At 37.1% G+C, this 22,084-nt stretch overlaps 2 protein-coding genes across 5 annotated transcripts in view; one reads left to right on the forward strand and one right to left on the reverse strand.

The window, feature by feature from the left end:
* Positions 1 to 1,386: 1,386 nt before the first annotated feature.
* LOC134532262 (IQ domain-containing protein K-like) lies at positions 1,387 to 2,055 on the forward strand. Its single transcript, XM_063368682.1, has one exon. It carries the CDS (start codon positions 1,387 to 1,389, stop codon positions 2,053 to 2,055), a length of 669 nt encoding a protein of 222 aa, XP_063224752.1.
* A 4,962-nt stretch (positions 2,056 to 7,017) lies between these two features.
* The window catches only part of LOC134531788 (uncharacterized), a 79,071-nt gene continuing 64,004 nt past the window's right edge, over positions 7,018 to 22,084 (reverse strand). For all 4 annotated transcript variants that reach the window (XM_063367713.1, XM_063367714.1, XM_063367712.1 and 1 more), the window contains exons 5-7: positions 18,030 to 18,239; positions 12,812 to 13,007; positions 7,018 to 7,238 (exon numbers count right to left, since the gene is read on the reverse strand). In XM_063367713.1, the coding sequence (XP_063223783.1) occupies positions 7,079 to 7,238; positions 12,812 to 13,007; positions 18,030 to 18,239 (566 nt within the window). In that variant the 3' untranslated portion in view covers positions 7,018 to 7,078. The remainder of the gene's footprint in view (positions 7,239 to 12,811; positions 13,008 to 18,029; positions 18,240 to 22,084) is intronic.

Consider the following 22,084-nt stretch of genomic DNA (forward strand, 5'->3'; position numbering starts at 1 on the left):
ATATAACTTTATTACTATGTACATTATCAAATTCATTAACAAATGGCTAATCATATTTACTTAAACTTTATAACAGACACTCATTCCATGGACTTATACCGCCATTGTTGGAACTAAGATGATAGCATTACCTCTGAGGGTCATGCTGTGTATTATTATTATTATTATTATTATTATTATTATTATTTTGGGTCAGAGTAGGTGTAGTGAAACTGAAACTACATGACGCTGTTTCTTTATACTACTGTTATAATGTCGATTTTATTCTTTAAATATTCTTATAAAAAAAAGCCTTTTTAGTTTCGTCTGTTTTATCAATATTGGCTTTATTTGGATTGATTATCTCATTTAGTCTTAAGGAAACCTACGATTTACAAAGTCTTTTTTGTACATGCCCGAATATTGACCTTCATGTAACTTGGACTTGACATGTAATTAACCTTTAAACGTTTTCCTGCGCAATAACGCTGGCGCCATCATGCTGAGCTTGCAAACAGGTTGCCTCAATAATGTCAGGGAATTTGAAATCAAAACCGGTCGCGGAACAGCGATACTTGCTACAATTTTAAAATATTTTTCTCGTATTTAATGGCTTAAGTACCAAGTGTTTATTTGTCTTTTTTTTTTTTTTAAAAAAAAAGTTCAACGAAAGTAAATATTTGGGCCTTTTGAAAAGTCTTTGTGACTTGTAGATTTTCTAATAGTCTTTTGGTATTACTAAATGAGTTTAAGTGTGTCTTATTATTCTTGGTGCGTAATTAATTAATGTGTGTAGGTTTTTCTATTTTTTTAAATTTTAGTTCTGCAGTTCTCTTCTTGTTTTCAGAATAAAAGTGTGTATATTTTAATCCATACGTTATAAAGATCCCTTGCAAGGTTTGTAAAAAAAAAAAAAAAAAGCTCAACGGACCTAGGAGTCCTTAGTATTTGGGAAGCCTTTTGACAGACGAGAGAGCCAAACGCCAGATCGTGCATCTTCGTTTTTTTTTTTTTTTGTTTATTGTAAATGTGTTGATAAGAGGATACTAATGGCCAATTAGGTTAGGTTAGCTACATTATAAATACTTTAAAACACTGTGGACGGTTGATTTGGTTAGGATAGCTACATTAAAGATACGGGGAAAAAAAGCGAGCATGAACTTCGGGGAACTTCGGGTGTGGCTCTCTCGTCTGTGAAAAGAAGGCTTCCCTTAGTATTTTTGTTTTGAGACTCATAGAAGTTGACACAAATAATAATGTCTAGTGTCTGCTTGTAGAAAACAAAGTTAAACAGTTTGATTCATGTTTGCTGCAAAGAGAAAAATATGCAAATGTTATTATTCAGTCCAAGTTGACACCATAGGTGACATTTCCACGTGTGGTTCCACGCGGCTGGCGGCATCAAGGATGTGGTGGTCGCAGTTCGCACGTCGCGACACGCGTGGCCAGCTGGAGCGGGCGGAGGAGGGGTCCTCCTTGTGGGAGGAGATCTGCGCGGAAGGCGAGGCGCTGAGGCGGCGGGTGTGGCCCGAGACGCGGGAGTACCCGGAGCTCCCCGACAACGAGGGCGACTCCGCCGTCGCGTACCTGGAGCGCGAGGTGTTCCCCTGGCTGCTGCCGGCGCTCGAGGCGTGCCTGTTCGGCGCGCGCGACTGGGGCTGCGTGGCGGACCCGCGGCGGTGCGTGTTCGACGGGCTGGACCGCGTCGCCGAGCACCTGTGGAACCGCAACCCGCGCTTCCCCGAGCGCCGCCTCGCCGGCTGGACGGACGTCTACGACATCCCGTTCGCGCGGGAGTGGCTGGCGGACCACCCGCGGCCCTTCTTCCCCAGGTCGTGGCTGTGGTCGCCGGAGGAGGCGAGCGTGGTGCTGCAGGCCGCCTTCAGGGCTTACCTGGTGCGGCGCGACCCCGAGGTGCAGGAGATGAGGCAGTTCTGGAGGGCCGTCAGGCAGGAACAAGCGGCCGAGGCGGCGGCCGAGGGCGCGTCGGACGAGACGCCTGGCGGAGTGGACGAGGCTGCAGCCGAAGACAGGCCGGAGAGACCAGCAGAGGCTGCAGCTGAAGACAAGCCTTAGGCTTAGCAGCTTCCCCCGAGAGTTGTTGCAAGACGCCCGGACACGATCGACACAGCATCCTCAAGTCATAACCAGAAATCAAAGTATTCCGTCTTTGCCAACCAGCCAATTAAAGAGTTGATAACTAACTCGAGCTTCGAAAAAGTCAACGCTTATGTATGAGTAGAGACCTGCAAAATTCGCGGATTCATTGACCTCTAGGATAGACTCCACAGTCCTTTAAATACTCTCGGAAATGACACCTGCTCATTGGCTACTGACGCGTGAGACGTCTGAACTAGGCTGTCCGTAATTCGGCACTTTCTTGATTTAGTGTTTCCCATTGGCTTACAGTTTCCCGGATAAAATTTGGGCCAATCGCAGAAGCGGTACGAAGGTATAGTTGTTTTGATGCTAGCCTATCGCGAAATGAATCCGCGAATTTTGCATGTCTCTATGTATGAGCCTTTGTTACTTTTTTTGTTGTGAATGTTGACCTATGTCTCGCATATCAGCTGCATTTTAGATGGAGGTTCAAGTCCGCCTCTTTACTGGACATGTCTTAGAAGTTTACTTAAAATCAATTTTCAGCACATTTATGTTTTGCATATTTCCAACAAATGTCACAATTAAGTTTGTGTTAATGTGTAAATTAATATGAAAATGTGAATTGTTTGAAGCACTGAATGTTAGGTGCTGTTTCGTAATTTATATTTATGTTGTTTCATAATTTTCATATGACCTAATTGTTGATTAAATGTAATTTAATATAATATCTTGACGGACAAACAACTTGTGACATGTTTGGCAATGCTATACATTTACTGGAAGATAAACATCGGAACTTAAAAAAAATAAAAAACAATATAATTTCCTTTGATACAAAAATCGAACGCAAATTTAGGAGAAAATAATTTGTAACCAATATTAAAATTAAAAGGAAAATATAAGTATCATATTCATTATATAAGGCACACGTGTCAGTCATACTTTTTAGCCCATTACTTAAATTTCAAGTGCAAGCACAAACATTTTAGTGGAAGCACTAACTGGAAAACAGGCTATTTATACATGATCATTCACCTACTTATTCCGAAGTTGAGGAAAACACTGAAATAATATTTAAAAACTTAAAACAATTTTTAAAACAATATTAAAATAATACGAAAACTCATGTTGTATATGATCTTCATTTATTAATTTACAAATCAATTGTATTTTTTTTTTCTTTTTAACTAGCAATAAAAACAAAATTAGTGGTACTTGATATTAGATTTTGGAATGTAGTAATCATCATATCTTAGGAACCTTTTGAGGTATTACCAAATACTATATAACACAGAAAAATAAACATTCAAATTTACTGGGGATACTACTATCTAAACTTTTTTAATTTGACGTATTTAGCAACATCAGTTTTTTTAGTTCAATCATTTCATACTGACCAAAATGGTTTTGACGTGACAACGTCTAATAAATCGATGAACACCGGCTGCACGCACGATAAAGTGTTCCGTTACGCACATTGTCCCGTTTCGCTGTGTCCCGTTACGCTCATTTTATATTGCTCTTTGCTAACCTGAACCTCCTAGCATTGCGACCGAGTCCGTGGCGTAATTCTGTTTTCATGCATTTCAATGTAACATTTTCATTGTTCTTTGCTAGCCCGTTCCTCCTAGCATTGCTGCAGAGTCCGTGGCGCAAATATAATTTTTGACTGCATCTTGGTGTTGGGTAAGCCATTTTCCTTCAAATCATCCTTGAAACACTCCCTTTCGTTTCCTACTTTTCGTATCATCGTTCTATCCTTAACAGAATAACACCGATTGGAAGAAGTTAAATAGCAAACATGTACAAATGTTATAGTTAAAATAATCTATTCGTTAAAGTAATAAACATATATGAATTAATGAGTGCAAATAAAAGTAAATTTATCAATTAGATTGTAGATTTCATTTCACTCCTTCTTTGTATCCATACAAAATAGTGATAATTCAATAAAAATGATTCAATTTTATTCATAAAAGTATGCAATCATTTCATCAATGTTTTGTTATGACGTTGTCACGTTAAACTATCGTCCGTAAACCGACTTTACAGACAACCAATTTCTAATGTTGGATTTAGTTTAGGTATTTAATTTCGTAACGGAAGATATTATTTTGTAACTTAAAATATCATAGACAGGCACTTCAATTTTATTTATTTGTAAAGGTTATGGTGGATGATCACCTAGAATAATTAGCAGTCGTTTGTATTTTTGTGTCCGTTTGGGTTTCCATAAATAACATATAAACCAACCAGTAGTGTATAGTAATTGATAATTTTATTTAATTTCAAAATTTGTATATAATTATTTGTGTAGTATTGCCACAACTTGTGTTTTGGGGAACTTTCTTCTTTTTCTTTTCATTATACTTGATAGTAAATTTTGACAACGATATCTTTGGATTTTAAGTACTTGTTTGCCTATTTCCTCTATTCTTGCTTTTGGTCGATGGAGGGTTTTTATTAGGAATGGTGAATTCGAACAGTGAGCATAAAAAGAAAACGATAAGCAGCAGACTTGACTGAGACTTCGAGATATACGACTCTAAAAATTATATAAAACTTATAGTTCATCGCTGCCAATATTCATCAAGAACTACAAACTCGTCATTGAAGATAGTCAATAACTACATAGTCGTCATCGAAGATAGTCAATAACTACATAGTCGTCATCGAGGATAGTAAAGAACTACATCATTATCAAGAACGTGAACAACTGTCCTTCGTCGTCATCAAGAATCACCGATTTGGAGACCCATCAACTACCAATCGCTGTCCACATCGGAACCTGTTCAACATCAAGCCGTATACACTGAGTGCCGCTGTTCCTGTGGAGCCATCGTCGTGAAGATCGAGAACTAGGACATCACTACGTCATTACGAATGTAGTCACTGAGATGCGCAGTTCACGGTATAGTTGAAATACCCTATCTTAAGGTGGTATTGTCCTTAACTTGCGGCATATTCTGAGGTAACTATGAACTACGAGAACTTGTTACATCTTTTCAACTCCAAAAGTTTCTAATTAGTAACAGTACATAACCCAATAGCAGTTTATCAATCCTATGTCTGATTCACCTACTTACACCCATATAACCTGAGATACTAACCGAAGAGTCCCGATTGAGCTAAAATAAGTTAAAACTTTGCTACATTTGAATATAGCAATATTTGTAATATCAAGTTACAATATATTATTGCAATATAAATAGTAAATTTTTATTTGAAGAGGTGTCCTATTACACAGGTTGTGCAATTTTAATCTTTTAAACCTTTTCTACTGAATATAGTTATTCTTGTATATATATGTATATATTATATGTATATATTCTTGTATATGTATATGTATTCTTGAATATAGTTATTATTGTAATGAAAATTAAGATTAACGATAAAGTATAATTTTGTGTTTGTTAATAATACATATGTATATATATATATATATATATATGTGTGTGTGTGTGTGTGTGTGTGTATATGTATGTATATATATGTATATATATTATATATATATTCTTGTATATGTATATGTATTCTTAAATATAGTTATTATTGTAATGAAAATTAAGATTAACAATAAAGTATAATTTTGTGTTTGTTAATAATACAGTGGATAACCTTAACGTAATGTATTACTGATTGTTTTCGATTCACCACCAATAATTATAAACATATATTCAGAGATCATTTATGTTATTTAGAGCTTCTCAAATTTGGTAGTAACCAAATTACTATCTTTGTTGGTCTGCCAATAACCGGGCTAGGCATATTGTCATCGGCGGTCACAAATAGACATGAGATTTTTTATAATCCTAAAACTGTCATGATAATCACACCAGTTAGCAAGTGTTGACTTCAACACGTAGCAGGTAAGTCATATTCCATATAAAAAAAATAGCATGTAAGTTTTATTGCAAGCGGTATAAAAATATTTTTAATTATCTGAAGTACCCGGCGTTGCCCGGGCTAAACACATCATAATATAAGGAACATTACTACCGGGTTTCAAATCTGCATGACATACACTTGCAAAACGGGGAATTTTGATTTTAAAGTCCGAATTATTGCACAATCTCGGTGCATCAAGGCTACGCATAAGCGAAACCGGGACGCCAATCTTCAGTTTCATTTTTTGGGGAGACAGGTAACCCCTAGGCAAGACGTGACGGATGCACCAAACGATAGCGCGTTACAATTTCAAGGCAACGCCATCTATTGACAAAGTTCTAAATGATTAGTGCCTTTAGTTCGCTAGCAGCCGCGAGCTCCATTAAGCGAATGGGTTTTGCCTAGGAGAATGACAGGAAGTTGCCACAGCTAACTACATGACAGTGTGTGGCGGACATAGAGAAATGACACAAACTCACTGTTTGTGTGTCTATGACCTACCTCCAATGATTTCCTCATAAACTTCAATTGAACCCTTTTTCACTCTCTTTGGGATTTAATTTCATGATTATATGTAGTCTATGTCACTCTCCGGCCCATAAACTACATATATGCCAAAAGTCATGTCGATCCGTTGCGTGAAATAAGGACAAACAGACAAACACACTTTAACGTTTATAATATGAAGTAGGGATAGGGAAATGGATTGCAAGATGGCGGGCAGGGGCGCAACAACAGGGGGGGCAAGGGTATTTTGCCCCCCCCCCCCTTCTCTGAAACCTTGAAGTGGGGGCAAACGGGGGCAAAGAGAGTGCTGTGTAATCAATTTTTAGATAATAAAACTGCTTAAATAGCACCATTTTCCACCTTGAAATACAAATTTTGCGGGGGGAGGACCGGGGGGATCGATGATTCTTTATAAAAAGTATATTGCCCCCCCTTTGGAAATTTAGTTGTTGCGCCCCTGATGGCGGGGGGTCTAATCCTCCCCAAGCGAGCAGGCGTGTTGGGATCGGGAGGTGAATAAGAGAGAAAGAGACGGCGAGGTTGCGTACAAAAAAGGTTTATTGGCGGAGAATAAATAAGAAGGCGGTCGGTGGGGCCACCGTCAGGAGCCCGGCGCCGTGTTGTAGTTGAGGCCGCGGTCGCTGAAGGGCGCGTGCTTGGAGTCCTTGTGTATCACCGCCGGGTTGAACTTGTAGATGAGCTTGCGCGGCAGGTTGCGGGTCCTGGGCACAGGCTGCAGCACCTTCGAGCGGTAGTACGTCCTGTCGCGGGCAGACGTCATCAGTCACTCAATCAGCCAAGTAAACCATTCAATAAAAATGAGTAGCTTAATTGTAAAAAACAAATACACAAAATGTTAATAACCATTGAAGTAAATAATTTAATCAGAAGAAGTAGGTCATTTAAATAGTAAATAAAAATTTAAAATGCTTAAAAAATAATTTAATTAATTAATTAAACGTTAATAAATATTATAATAAATCGTTAAATATGTAAAAATATTCTTATTAAATGTATCTAATTAAATATTCATATGAACATAGTAATGTCATCAGTGATGTAATCTTGTGATTTTTACACACAACTAAATTTTACGGGTTGTTCAAATAACCGATGCAAAGCAGAAATATAGCGTGTTCTGGAGAGGAGAAAAGAGACGCGTATCTTGTTTGTGATGTGGGTAAAGTAAAATAACTCCAAAACTGTCCAAGCGACGAAACACGTGACTTAAGATTTAGTGTAGTTTGAATGTTTTGGATATTGTTTTATCTTAGTTGTAATTACATTTCTGTAAACGGCTGCCATAGGCTAGGTTTTGTTAGATTTAGCAATATTTCTATGGAAAGCCAGAGAAAAACTACCAAACTGACTGTATTGTGGATTACATGTTTTAAAGGTTTAATACATCACGACAACGTCAGCAGTACATATTTCCCTGAGCGTGGAATACCGTTCTGTATGCACGCTGTTCAAGGACATCACGAAAAAACAGCTATATTTATTTTCAATATGCAAACCATCTCTTGGGGTATCGATGGGTCGGACACGCAACATTGATTTCGACATTAGTTTTTTTATAGCGATTATTAAATAAAACTTGTTCTGTTAAAACTATTTATCCAGCCGTGTGAAGTATGTTATCACAGCTAGTCATACATAAATCACAATTTAAATTAATATTTTAATTTACTCATACAAAAAAAAACTACGCTCCTATCTTCAAGTTTTCAATAAACATTTCGTTTGCATTTCTTCTTTCTGGAGGTTTTTTGCTGAAATATATTTTTTCTAATATATATTTTATTTAATTCCGATAATTTTAGACCATAAAAACACATTTCGTCCAAGCGCTTAAAAACATTTTCCATTTTTCGCACATTCACATTTCTTATCATAAGAAAAAGTAAAGTTTACTTTTAAGACCGGGCAGGAAGAGATAAGAACGTACACATAAACTAGATAAGGGTAAAAAGTCCTGCAGCAGTGAGATGAATGGGAGTGGCAAATTTTCTGAAAGAATTTGAGTGACAGCTTGTGGTGTGGTCGGTCATAGGTACAATTGCGAATATACGTATTAAGTAATACGAAATATTATTAATAAAAATGTAACTCTGGATATGAACCAAATATCATTGTTTGCGTTGTATCTAAACATTGTTTTACTCTTTTTTGCTTTAGTTAATGTAATTTTGTAAAATTAGTTGATTCGTTATATTAGGATTTAATTTATTTATATTCAAAATATTTGAATTCAATTAATGTTTATTTTGAAATATTTAAAATCCTATTCTATTTTTTATATTTATAATAATGTCAATCAAGGGAACATGATTATATTTTCATAAACTGATAAAAAAAAGTAAAGTTTCACTGTAAACATTTTACTGAAAGGTATAAAAATATTAAGAACAACATGCTATTTCAAAATTATGGTTCACAATTAACTATTTAATAAGCATGTATATCGGTTTTCACGTCTCATAACAAAGAGATTATTAAAGAGATTGCAAGTATAGAAAATTGGGAGTAAATTCGAGAACTATTGAACCAGGTATCCCGATTTCGACTTTCTTTGATATTGCAATATTACACCAGAAAAATGTTGCAGATTGCTATCACCCTAAGCCACGAAAGTTTCCTTTTCCTCATTTTCCTGAATACGTCAGGTGCATAGCTATTTCCGTGTAATTTGATTGGTGAGAAATGTGTATGTAAACAAAGATGGCAGTTTCAGCGCTCTGTGAAGTGCCGTTAGAGTGTTGACGAAGAACTACAACCAGTCTGTGAAGTTTCACTTCCTACGCACCTAGAAACCATTCATTCGCCCATGAGTTTTTCTTTTAATATTTACTCTGATTTATTTTCAGTGGTTTATATTTTAAACATATTTGTTTTACACATGTTTCCAGGAACAAACGTGAGTCAATCTCTACCTTAAATTGTTGTTCAAGGATCCTTCTTGCTAGATTATGGGTGTCCGTGAGAAATATTCCTATCTAATCTCACGAACAAAACTACGCTGGCAATTATTACAAACTAACTTTCACTGCTCGGATAAGATAGAATCTGATAAAACGTTATTGGGTATTAAAACCCCGTTGTTTCTTTGTAGATAACAGCTAGCCTCTGTCGCAGAACTTGATGGTTAAACTGATAAGGTTGGTCTCAGCTACGGTTTCGATAACGATAAAGAATCACTATTTTATTTTTTACTGTCGACAATGGAATCTTTCACATCTTTAAGGAATGTAGGTATTAGAAGGATTTTTAAATGTTAATTATGGACAGTTAAGCACAATGCACGCAAGAAAAGTGCATTTCCCCAAACCTTGTTGCAAAACACACACAGTAAAACCTGGTCGTGAAACATCTGTTTTACACTGGACTCACAATAATCCATCTCATTCGTCCGTCAATCATGTGACCTGCAGGCAATAAGATGGCCCGAAAATTTTCTTTCACCCGACGGTCTATACCGTACCAAGCTTTAATTTCTGATGTTGGATAAAATATATAACCTTATAATGTTAGCAAGATTCCTATTACCAGCAACATTTCCTACATTAAATGGTTTATAAGTGGTTTATTTGCTTAGCTGCTTCAATTAAATGTTTTTAACTTAGGTTTGAAGTTTGACGTCTGAACAAAAATTTCCTGAGCCATAGAAGTGTAATAAATTACGTATCTAATCTGAAAATATATAAATAAATATCAGAACGGAAAAAAAACTTAGTTTAATGATTTAGAATTGCTTAACTTTAATGATCATCAAAATAGATAAGATAAAGTTTCACCAACATTTAAGCCTTCTAGTCAGTTGGCAGCATTAACGGATCATTGTAAATCGCTCCGCTTTTCGACGGACGGACGGACAGATGGCGGACAGACTGGGGTCTCAGTAATCCGTCGCATCCATTCGTCCGTCAAATACTTGTCCATTTTTATCCTGCCAACTGACTAGAAGGCTTAAATAAAAGTGAATATTTCTCTTGTAAAGGTTGACAATCATGAATACTAAGAACTTATAAATCATTAAACTCTTTTTTTCCGCCCTGACTTTTAAAACATATATTCTCAGATTTACATGCGTAATTTCTTACACTTCTATGGCTCAAGCAATTGTTTTTGAATTAAACATCAAATTTAGAAATTTGTTCAAATACAGGATAAAAACTTTAAGTCTGAGCAGCTAATAAAATAAACAAACTTATAAACCTTATGAGATGGTGAATGTTGCCGGCAACAGGTATCTCGCTAACATTTTGGAGGTTATTTCATCCATCCGTCCGTCCGTCTGTCCGTCAAAAGTTAATCTGGACTCTCAATGATCAGTCGCGTCCGTTCGTCCCCCGTCCGTTCGCCATCCGTCCACCGTCCGTCCGTCAACAAGCCGAAAGATTCGCAATCATCCGCAAGTCCGTCACTATATTTTCTTTACTTGGCTGCTGCCAACTAACTATTAAGGATGACATTTTTGAGAAAATTTCCGTTGTAAAGGTTTACCACACTGACGATCTTGTACGCTAAGCACTTATTGAACAAGCTCTAAAATCTGTATTTAAATATATTTTCGAGTTACCATGCATTGTTAATCACTTTTGTGTCTCAGGAAATTTTTGTTTCACATATTAAACTTAAAACGTGTACAAAACAGTAGCACCAAAACAAATAAACAAACTAAAACACTTTTTTTAAATAAAGACAATGCCTTTCAGACATTTCTGAGGTTATAATTTCATTCGTCCGACCGTCGAAAGTTAAAGCTTGGTAAGGTTTTGACGGACGGGCGGATGAATTTTCCAGGCCATCTCATTGGCTGCAGGTCACGTGATTGACGGACGGAGCACGCCCCTGGGGCAGGTGTTGGCCACGGTAAGTGTGTGAAGGCCTTTTATTTTTCCTTCGTCTAATTGTTGCGCCATATTGGTCAGACGCCCAAAACATTGGCTGGAGTGTAATGTCTGCAGTGTGGAAACATTTTTAAATGACTTTGTTTATTAATAATGTTACCGTTTTTTTTTAAACGGAGATTCTAACCCACACTTACAAACCATCACCAGACTTGGTCAAGCACCATCTCCGGCAACGTTTCGGGCGGAACCACGCGGCGATGGCGAGGTTTTGAAAGTGACTTCAACCGGGTCACGAGCGCGCCGTCCGACTGGGGATTCCTAACTCCTGACTCCACGCCCTGGGTTATCCGTAAAATCATGGATACAGCCGGCCAATCACAGCCGCGCTGCGCAGCCGAGGCCAGATCCCAACCTCGCCCAACCTTGCGGACTGGTGCGAAAATTCCGTCCATAAGATTTGTATTGCTGGCAGTTTGTCATGAATAGTCTAAGTATTAATTTTATATATAATTTCAGTTACAGCTTTTAGGCACAGACACCACGGACGTGTTCTAGCCCAGCGGGGCTCTAAATAAATATACATATAGTAAGTATAGGCTGGCTGGCAGCCTGGCGGGAAACAACGAAAGTCGCCCCCAAAACGACCAGTGTCACCAAAAGAAATGCGGACAGCAATGTCCAAGTTCCCAACCCCTTGTATGGTAGATTCTTTTCTACTCTGTCCAACTCTTTTTCTAGAACCATCCTTCTGTTTCCTGTAAACAACCTGCTCGATATTAGTGCATGAAATTTTTGCACCCCGCATGTAAGTGCCCAGGGTTTTCCCTGTGTCTATGAAGGTTTTTCCTTAGCCAAAACTTGTCTATTTTTAGTCTAGAATAGTCAGTTAGGGGAGTTGGTCATGGTGCCAATCGCTGCCATGGCTGGCCAATGTCCCTCCTAGCACATGAAGCATGCTACCCCTCCTGCATGATTGGAGCGTATGGGCTTCGGTCTGGGATGCACTAACCCGGACCCCTCTCAAACACACTTAGTTCTAACTTTGAATATATATACTGTATAGAAGTCGCGAGTGGATAGGATTTACTCTACGTTTTTCAGGAGCGTATGATGAGCAGCTTGGGAAATTCACCGCTGCAGTGCGCTGCCGTAACGCCCTGTATTGTCTTCGGTAGTTTTTTACGCGTTAGAGCGCAGCACTGTCGCCCGCTGTCATTCCCCCGCACCTCCCACACAACATTCACTGCAGCTCAACGTCGTTCAACAAGGGGTGGGGGGAAGGGGAGTTTTAAGAGTTCGACACTCGTCCGCTAGGGACCACCACAAGTCGAAGCCCTAGAGATGGTGGCGATTGCGGCGGTGAATTAACCAACTACCTCAAAACCGTATTAAAAATTTTAACCTGGGCTGGCGACTTCAATACAGTATATATATTCAAAGGTTCTAACTAGGTTTAAAAAAAAAAAAAAAAAAAAAGCTACCTCATGGCGCGCGCCATCTTCTCGTAGGTCATGCGCGGGTTGCCGTGGCGGCGGCCCCACAGCCGCGCCAGCCAGTCCGTGTTGAGGATGCGGAAGATGCCCTCGTCGCGCTGCACCCAGTGGATGCACGGCCGGTTGCGCGGGTCCTCCAGCAGGTTGAGCAGGAAGCGCCACAGCATCACTCGCTCGATGCGACCTGCCAGGAGTGGGGGAGCGCACACGTGACTTTCATTCCCGCCGCCACCACCACCTGCTCAGCGGTGTCACCGAAATAAACGCGGACAGCAATGTCCAAGTGCCCAACCCCCTCCGCATGGTAGATTCTTTTCTACTCTGTCCAACTCTTCTTCCAGAACCATCCTTCTTTTTTCCCGTAAACAACCTGCTTGATTTTAATGCATGGAATTTTTGCACCCCGCATGTAAGTGCTCCTGCTGCCCCTCATCCTTGGTCTCTCTCTCTTTCCCATGCACGATTCATGCCATTGAAAAAAAAAACAGCAAAGCTATATCATTATGATATTTTTTTTCTACTTGGATGCTGCCAACTAACTATATTAAGGCTTAAATTTCTGAGACAATTTATCTTTTAAAGGTTTACCAGTCTGACGGTCGTGTACGTTAAGCACTTAATAGTGTGCGCAGGCTTTCACGGCCATTGTCTGAAGTAGTAGCTTGGCTTCTGGGCTGTAGCCGTGTCCTTCGGCGGATAATTCACTGACGTTTCGGAAGACATTGCAGTCACCATCATCAGGGAGCAGTTACCTGAGGTAACGTCGGCGAATTATCCGCCAAGGACACGGCTACAACCCAGAAGCCAAGCTAATTCACGTTAAGCACTTATTATAAATGAGTAAACAAACTCTAAAATATTTTTTTTAATATTCCATGCATTATCCTAATTACTTTTGTGTCTCAGACAATGTTTTGTTTCAAATATCAAATTTAAAACATGTTCGTAGGTAAGTTAACAACACAATTTATACGCAAAAGAACAAATGAAAAAAAACTAAATAAAAAGTTATTTTAGTTTGTTTATTTGATAAGCTGCTTAGGTAATATTTTTTTAACTTGTCTGTGAACACGTTTTGAATTTTATATTTGAAACAAAAATTATCTGTGGCACAAAGGTAATTAATAATGCACGGTAAGTTGAAAATAAATTTAAATTAATGTTTTAGAGTTGGTTTAGTCATTTATAAGTGCATCGTTGTCCAACTGGTAAACCTTCACAACAGAAATTTCCTCAAAATATAAGCCTTAACAGTTGTTGGCAGCCACCAAGTAGAAAAAAATATATATTATGAAGGACGTGCGGATCATTGTGAGACCAGCTTAACAGTGACAGTAGGTCGTATGCACAATATTTGATCGCCATGTTTTCGAACCTATTGATTCACCACAAAGCATAGGATGGTCGTGTGCATGGGAGAGAGGTCTTGTGCATAGGAGGAAAATGAAAATATTTAATTTTTGTTGCGAACGCATGGCTCAACAGTCAGTGAGAGAGAGTATGATGCCATTTTGGCGGGGCTAAGAGAACTGTATATAATTATCAATAATATCGTGGCAAGAAGCTGTCGATATATTTTGATGCTTTAAAAATAATTGGCTATTACTCATAAAAAGGTACTATCAATTAAAGTAAATATAAAAAAATATATATTTTGTGGGTAGAAAGGTAAACTAAAAATTTTACATAACCCAAATTAATTTATATGTTGAAAACATGTATTTACAAATTGCTGCTCAGTTGTCGTGGGAAAATCATTTGTTAGTTAATATAATTATTTACTAACACTACCAATAGATGTTTGATACATCGCGAAATTTCATTGGCCGAAATTAACAATAAGGTTTCAATTGCGAACCCATGTTTGCACAGGTCGTGTGCATAGTCATTTGCTGGCCTGTTGTGCACTCGCTTATGTTTTTTTAATTGTGAACACAGAGCTTTAGCGTTGTCCTTGTTTCTTTGTGCTCTGTTACCAGTTGCACGCCATTGAGCGCTAAAGTTTCAGACACAACTTTGTATTGTAATGAAAATTGGTGTTAATGTATCGGAATTTTTTTTAAGGTAAAACTTGAAACGAGAATCGTGGAAATACATTGTCGTTGTGTATTTCATAAAGGGCATCATATGATAATTTCAATCTTTTGTTTATAAGAAGATGTAATTGAAAAACGCCATCTTGGTTCCAATCGTTATTGTTTACATTTTGTTTAAATTATTTAATTTTAAGAAGTTTGGTTATCATCAGCATTGCACATACTTTCATGGAATGCGTTGTTATTAATAGGGACTGACTGTTACGAATAGTTTCTCCTGTGAAATATTAATTGGTGTTTAGCATTTATTTATACTGTCAGAACGACTAAAACTGTTATAATACTGTCAGTAAAGCTAGTATTCCTGTCTCCAACTCTATGGAATGTAAAGCTATTTTACCTGTGCCAACTAAACTTGTGATAAAGAGGTTTCCCCCCCCCCCTCCCCCCAAACTTCACGCAACGTACAGCTATTATTTCTTTCCCCATCTCTATGGAACTTAAAGCTATTTTTCTTTACCCAACTCTATGGAACATTAAGCTGTTTTTTCCTTTCCCCAACTGTACAGAATGTAAAACAATTCATCCTTTCCCCAACTCTACGGAACGTATAGCGATTTATCCTTCCCCCAACTACATGACAGTAGAGCGATTGTTTCTTTCCCCAACTACACAGAATGTAAATTATTTCTGTCCCAAATTCTACGGATCGTAAATAAATATTTCCTGTCCGAAGCTCTATGAAACGTACAGATATTTTTAATTCCTCAGCTCTATGGAACTTTAAGCTATTTTTCCTGTCCCCAACTCTATGGAACGTAAAGCTATTTTTTTTCCTTTCATCAACTCTACGGTGAGTTAAGCTATTTTTCCTGTTCCAAACACTAGGGAATGTAAAGTGGTTTTTGGAAGAGCGATTGATCGCTGGAAACATCGGCTAGTGCGAACACGGGGCGAGCCTTCTGCCTCTGGCCATAATCATCGCCACTCACGTACATGGAACTTATCTACGCCCCGCACTTATCTCCGGCTTATCTCGTGTTTGTCGTTCTCCTTGCGAGTTATCGCTGTAGCATTACAACATACCACTTTCATCGCTGAAGGAAACTGACAGTTTAACTCTGACATCTCGGAGGAAGTTGGGATTTTGAATCAAGACGTTTCTGAGGAAGCCGATGCAATGCAATGAGGTGGTTCTGTTGATAAATATTAAGGATAAATTACTGGGGAAAAAAAGTTTGTACACACGTTTCAAAAACTGGGGAAAAATCACGTAATTTTTAACTACCTGAATCTGACCATATGGCACTATATGAATGCAAAATGCAGACCTAGTTAGTGTTGTGTAAGTTCAACAAAATATAATTGTGTGTACCGTAAAATACGTATGTTAATTGTGAAGACACAGAAATACGACATTCTTGTCATCTCTCAAATGTGATCATAAGAATGAAATAAATTCATTGCCCGTCACATTCGCGGGACACGGGCTGATAGAATCAAACATTATTTCAGACAAAAGTTTTGATAACATTTAAAGTGTTTACAATAACTCGTAAAATGATGCTATATATATATATTTATATATATATATATATATTAATAATCAGGGTGTTACAGTAATTGTTCAGTTTAAAAAAAAATAACTTTCCCCGTTCCCACCTACTTGGACCGGTTTTTATGACCGAGAAATTTTTCAACGAAACACACTTCCCATTTCAGAAAACTTCCCAACAAATGTAACAGTTCCATATAAGTATTACATTACAATCATAAGTGTGTGTTCATCTTGCCTCAGTATTGTTGACATTCTCAGCAAAAAAAAAAAGTAAAACTTAGCAGTTTAGAGGTAGCAACTAGTACTAAGGATGGAGTTTCAAGATATAATTTTTTTCTCTCCTGTAAAATTAGAATGTAGTTTAGTTACGAGGTTTGCCAATTAGACCGACGATATTATTAACCTTTGAAAATCTTTCGAGTTGTCGTGGTTTCGGGATTTAGGGACCAAGAAACTAAAAAAAAAAGTGTAGATATTTTTCCGCGAAAAGAAGGGGGGGGGGGGGGTGGAAGAGGGGAGCACATGGGCATCAGTTAATTTTCGAGATATGTTTATGATGTTTAATGTTTTAATGAGAGGAAGAAATTTAGTAGTGTTTTGTTAATACGAGGGTCATTCTAAAAGCGAAGAACGTTTTGATGTCATGGACCTTTCGCGCCAGTCTGACGTTAACAGCGAGGCGCAACGGTTGTCTACTGTTTAAAGTGTGACTTTTAAATGTGCGGCAAAATTAAATATCCCTCCAAGTGTGAGGTTTCGTATTGTAATGTACTTTATGAATGCGAGGAAAGAAAAAAAGACCACCCTATCAAAATTTACAGATAGATAATAGAGGTTTATGGTAATGTGATGAATGAAGCTTCATTTAGAAAATGGCGAATCACGTTTAAATGGCGGACGCACGAATATTCATGACGAACGCTCGGGCCGACCTTCAGTTGTGACTAACGAACTGAAATCAAGGATTGAGGAAAAAAATTCAACATGATAGACGGGAACTACAATGGAAGTAACAACGAACTAAAAAAAAAAAAAAAGCTTTAACTAGTGGTTCAACGACTTGGCGGTAATTGAGTGTGCAGAAGGCTTATAAAAGCTGGCGATACGCATCAAGTTACACTTATGACCCCAGTAACGCTTACAGTCTTTAGATTTTTTAAAAAATATGTAACATCTTAGCTCTCTGTACAAGGGATTCGGCAGGAGAAATTTCGAGAATGGAACCGAAGTCGCACGGAACGGAAAACGTGTAACCACGGTGCTGCCATCTGTGGGCGTATGGCGCGAACCGAAGGTTAACGAAGCCAATGGGGGAAACCTTATAGTATTAACTGTTTGATGGATTTTTAACAAGATGGGCAGTATTTTTTTTTATAAAATTCCTTAAATTCAGGTTCAAAGCCGATGTGAGGTCTTTTTTTTTTTTTTTTTTTTTTTTTCGCTTTTATCTGAAAACATTATTTGCGTATATATTTATCACGCTCGGCACTTTTTTTTTTTTTTTTTTTTCATATTTTGTGCCCGAGTTTTGTGAATCACGATTGTGTTGAGAGGCAGACGTCACACATCTCCGGAGAGCAGGGAAGGGAACAGTGACTGCGGCGAGCCTCACCCGGGTCGGTCTTGTGGCCGGGCTTGGCCGGACGCCCGCGCTTCTTCTTGGCTGCCTGCGGCGGCGGCGGCTGGCGGCGGCGCGGCGGCGGCGGCGGCGGCCCTGGGACCTCCGCGGGCGCCGCCTCCAGGCGGTCCAGCCGCCGCAGCGCGCCGCGTATCGCCGGAGGCAGGCTCGAGGCCGGCAGCTGGCACAGTCGCGGCCGCAGCTCTGCAAATAAAAAAAATAAAAAAAAATAAAAAAATAATAATCATCACACGTGAGGCGAGTCTTCAAAATTCCTGCTTTTCTTAAAATCTCAACGAGTGTCAGCGGCACAGTTCCCAAGTACTTTGAAAGCGGCCCAACTGGGCCCCAACCCACTGTATAAGAAACATTTATGTTCATGCACATCGCACTCTCAAGAACGGAAACAAAAAAATTCGATCCCCTCAAAAGCCTTCGAAATCATTCAGTCCCAACGAGGAAGGCATAAGACCGTTACTCCTACGATTGCCTTTACAATTAGTTTTTAATGAATATCTCCCTCGTTATGTTGGTTTTTTTCTCAATACTATTTTATAACAAGTATTCCTGTAAATTTATCGTGGCAGATCTTTTGAGTTTCATGTTTCGTGATATTTTTTACCAGACTTACTGAATTTTATCTAAGGGTGTTAGATAGTCACGTTAGAGTTCTTAATTATTATCACTTACGTGACATTTTAAGTTCGCAAATAATCATGAAGTAAATATTTGGTGACAAAATTTGCAACTAAACAACAACCAAAAATTAAACAAGGGAGCAGCCCTTAAATATAAAAAAAGATAGGAAAATTAAATTACTAACTAAAATGGTGCGTGAGATAGAGATTTAGAAGTTTGAAAACTTATTTTATCTTGTATCATGTAATCTTACTAAACTTTGTCAGTTTTCAAAAGTAGTTAAATCTAAGTAGCTTTTTTTCACTGTTATTCTGTCAACATCCATTATGAACAACTTTATATTATTGTCGGTGTTCGTAAAACATTGTGTGCGTATTTGAAAGTGATAGGTGGTAAATGGGTACCACTTGTGTTATACTTTTCAGAACGTGTTCTGAATTTGAGACTAGTTAAAAGACACAGACTATTAAAGAGAATTGTGTTTAGGAATAAATATAGACAAGGCCTAATTTAGTCAAAATATGCGATAAGAAAACATTTACGTTAAAATAATACTTATTCAAATTCATTAAATGTTATTTAAGGGTTTGTGAAAGTTGATTTTAAGTGAAGTTGGAAAAATGTATTTTTCCAGTTTGTAAAGAATTCTACTGAAATATTTTTGAGTAGTATTTTATTTCTGGACTGACACACACAATACATTTTTGTCCTTGCCTTCTTAGCAGCAGTTTCTGTATGATACGCTTACAAAGAAGCTGCTAACAAAAACGCACGCTTGCCATTATCTAACCAGTTGTATGCTGTTATTATCTAAGGCAGTATAAACATTTCTCTAACTAAATTCTAAACTACTATAATTTCCGTTTGTTTTTATTTATCTAGTCTGTAGAACATATATTAGCATTTAGTATAAATTTAACACGCAGGCCTACTAAGCTAGAAGATTCTATTTTTTATTTTTGAAAATAGTAATGCAACTTATTAATTTCTCTGAACGTAATAATAACAACTTTGTGTGTTTTTATGGATCCTCGATTGTGATATTCATCCTCTGTATTTGTGAATTTATTCTAAGGCCTATGTGGCGTGGCTAAGGGCTCATTCTCTGTCATGACTCGACTCACAATAAACGAGCACAAGCCTGTAGTCAAGTACACAGTTCACAAGCCAGCTATAATTTGAAGCGCTCACAGCACCTTAAGCATTTTCGTGCACAGTCATGAGACGTGACATGTTACTAAATTTTATCTTAAAATTTTAGTAGTAAACATTTTACATTTTGTTGGAAGATATGTTATAACTACTCGTCCTGGTATCGATGGACATGACAATTTATATCGGAAGGAAAATTTGTATTAAATTATAACGAAGAATGTAAGTTTAGAAAATGCAACTCATGTAATACTTTTTAACCGACTTCAAAAAAGAAGGAGGTTCTCAATTCGACTGTATTTTTTTTTCTTTTTTACGTTTGTTACCTTTTTTTATTTTTCAATTACATATGATGGACCATGCCGTACCATCATGTCCACATGTGTTAAGAAAAATACTAGATGTTCAATTTGAAACAAGGTGAAATTGAAAAAAAAAATTATAATTACTGTATAAACCCCTCACTTTTTAAACTTTTTTTTGAGATATTGAAAATTTTATGTTAAGTCTCATAATATAATTTTCTTAATTATTACCAGAATTCAGTATTTATGAATATAAAATTCTGGATATTATTTATTTTAAGAAACAAAAAATTTATATCACATTTTAATAAAATTTCACAGTTTTTTTATATCATCTATCAACTTATAATTTTGTCTACATTAAAATTGCTATGCTTTTTTATGCCCTTTTAAAGCACTCGCCTTTTTTCTTTATATAACTGACTACATTTTAAACTTTCGGAAAAAGTAGTAAGGTTTTTTTATTATTATTTTACATGGATTTGTTCATAAAAGTTGAGGAATTCTATGGTGTAGTATTTTTGGCAAACATGTTAAGTCAATACCTATCTCCACAAGGTATGAGCATGAGGTATGAGAAACCTTAAGCATGCGCAGTGCTTTGTTTATTTTAGCTCTAAAAATGTAAGGGACTGCCTAAAGTGTAGAGCTTTTATGAGCTGAACCAAAAAACCAATTACCAAAAAAATATCAAAAATAAATAACTGCATCTACTTACCAAATAAATATTTTGAAGAGCAGTATCGTCCACATATATAATTAAAGTATGAAATATTTAACAAAGCCTTTATTTATTAATTGAAGTTAATTTATAATAGCTTCGCACACAGTCTGTTACTAACGATGGCGCAAGTAATTAACAAGCAACTGAGGGCTAAGTGAAAAAGTGGATTATTGCAACTCGGAAACGTCTGTACAAAAAACTACAACAGCGCATTCGGCGGCCAGATGCTGCACTAGATTGCTGCTATCCAAGTCCATAAACGTTCTGAATATATGTTAAATTAAACTAGTGTTGCGGCATCATTGGCGCCAATTCAGATACGAAAAAATTATTAATTTCATGGGCGTGGGTGTACACCCCCTCCTAAATCCTAAAAAAAAAAAAATCTTAACGTTACTACCAACAAAATGAAAGAATTGGGAAGCAAACATCAAGCAAAGAGATACTATCTCCTACCCCCCCCCCCCCCTTACACAAACACTATTCCTTAGATGGAATTCTGCGAACGCTCTTGCTTAATTTGACCGCAATGATTATCCACACATAAAATAAAGTAACAACTTGTTTATCATGCACAACACGTTTACTACTTAACAAAGTTTATGAACTCTAGGAAATTATACTTAAATTTGGAATATGCGCAGCGCAAATTTGTTTGTTTTATTTTTAATGATACTATAGAGTTTTCCAATATAATTTTATAAGTTGTTCCCTTCCCAATGTCAACATATTTTTTTATTTGTTTTACTCATCTGTATTTAATTAACAATTTTGATACGCATGTGCATCTGTTCCGTATATGTACTTATACAAGAAATTTATGTGGTAAAAAGACGAACTTTTTTGCAATAAATGTCATTTAGTGAAATGTAAGTAATTTAATGGTAATTTTACAATAAAAATTTTTTTATAATAAAAAATTTATCTCTTCTTTAAAATTATGATAAAAATGGATTTATATTTCGTTTGCGTACCTCCGATGTAAAGTGAAATTTTAAAACATTGAACTTCAAGCGTCGAATATTATATTTTGTTAACAATAAAAAAAAACACGTGTAAAAATGTTGATAAAACTTTTTTTTGTTTACTCCGTGAAATAAAAACACATCTGCAAGGGATGGCGCCATTGACTTAAGGGTAGTTAAAGATTAATTACTTTAAATTAACATTAAGAATTAGTCATGTCCTTAAAATATAACTCTGCGTAAACGAGTGGCAATAAAAAAAAC

Source organism: Bacillus rossius, chromosome 5 (assembly GCF_032445375.1).
Source record: "Bacillus rossius redtenbacheri isolate Brsri chromosome 5, Brsri_v3, whole genome shotgun sequence".
Taxonomy (NCBI): Eukaryota; Metazoa; Arthropoda; class Insecta; order Phasmatodea; family Bacillidae; genus Bacillus; species Bacillus rossius.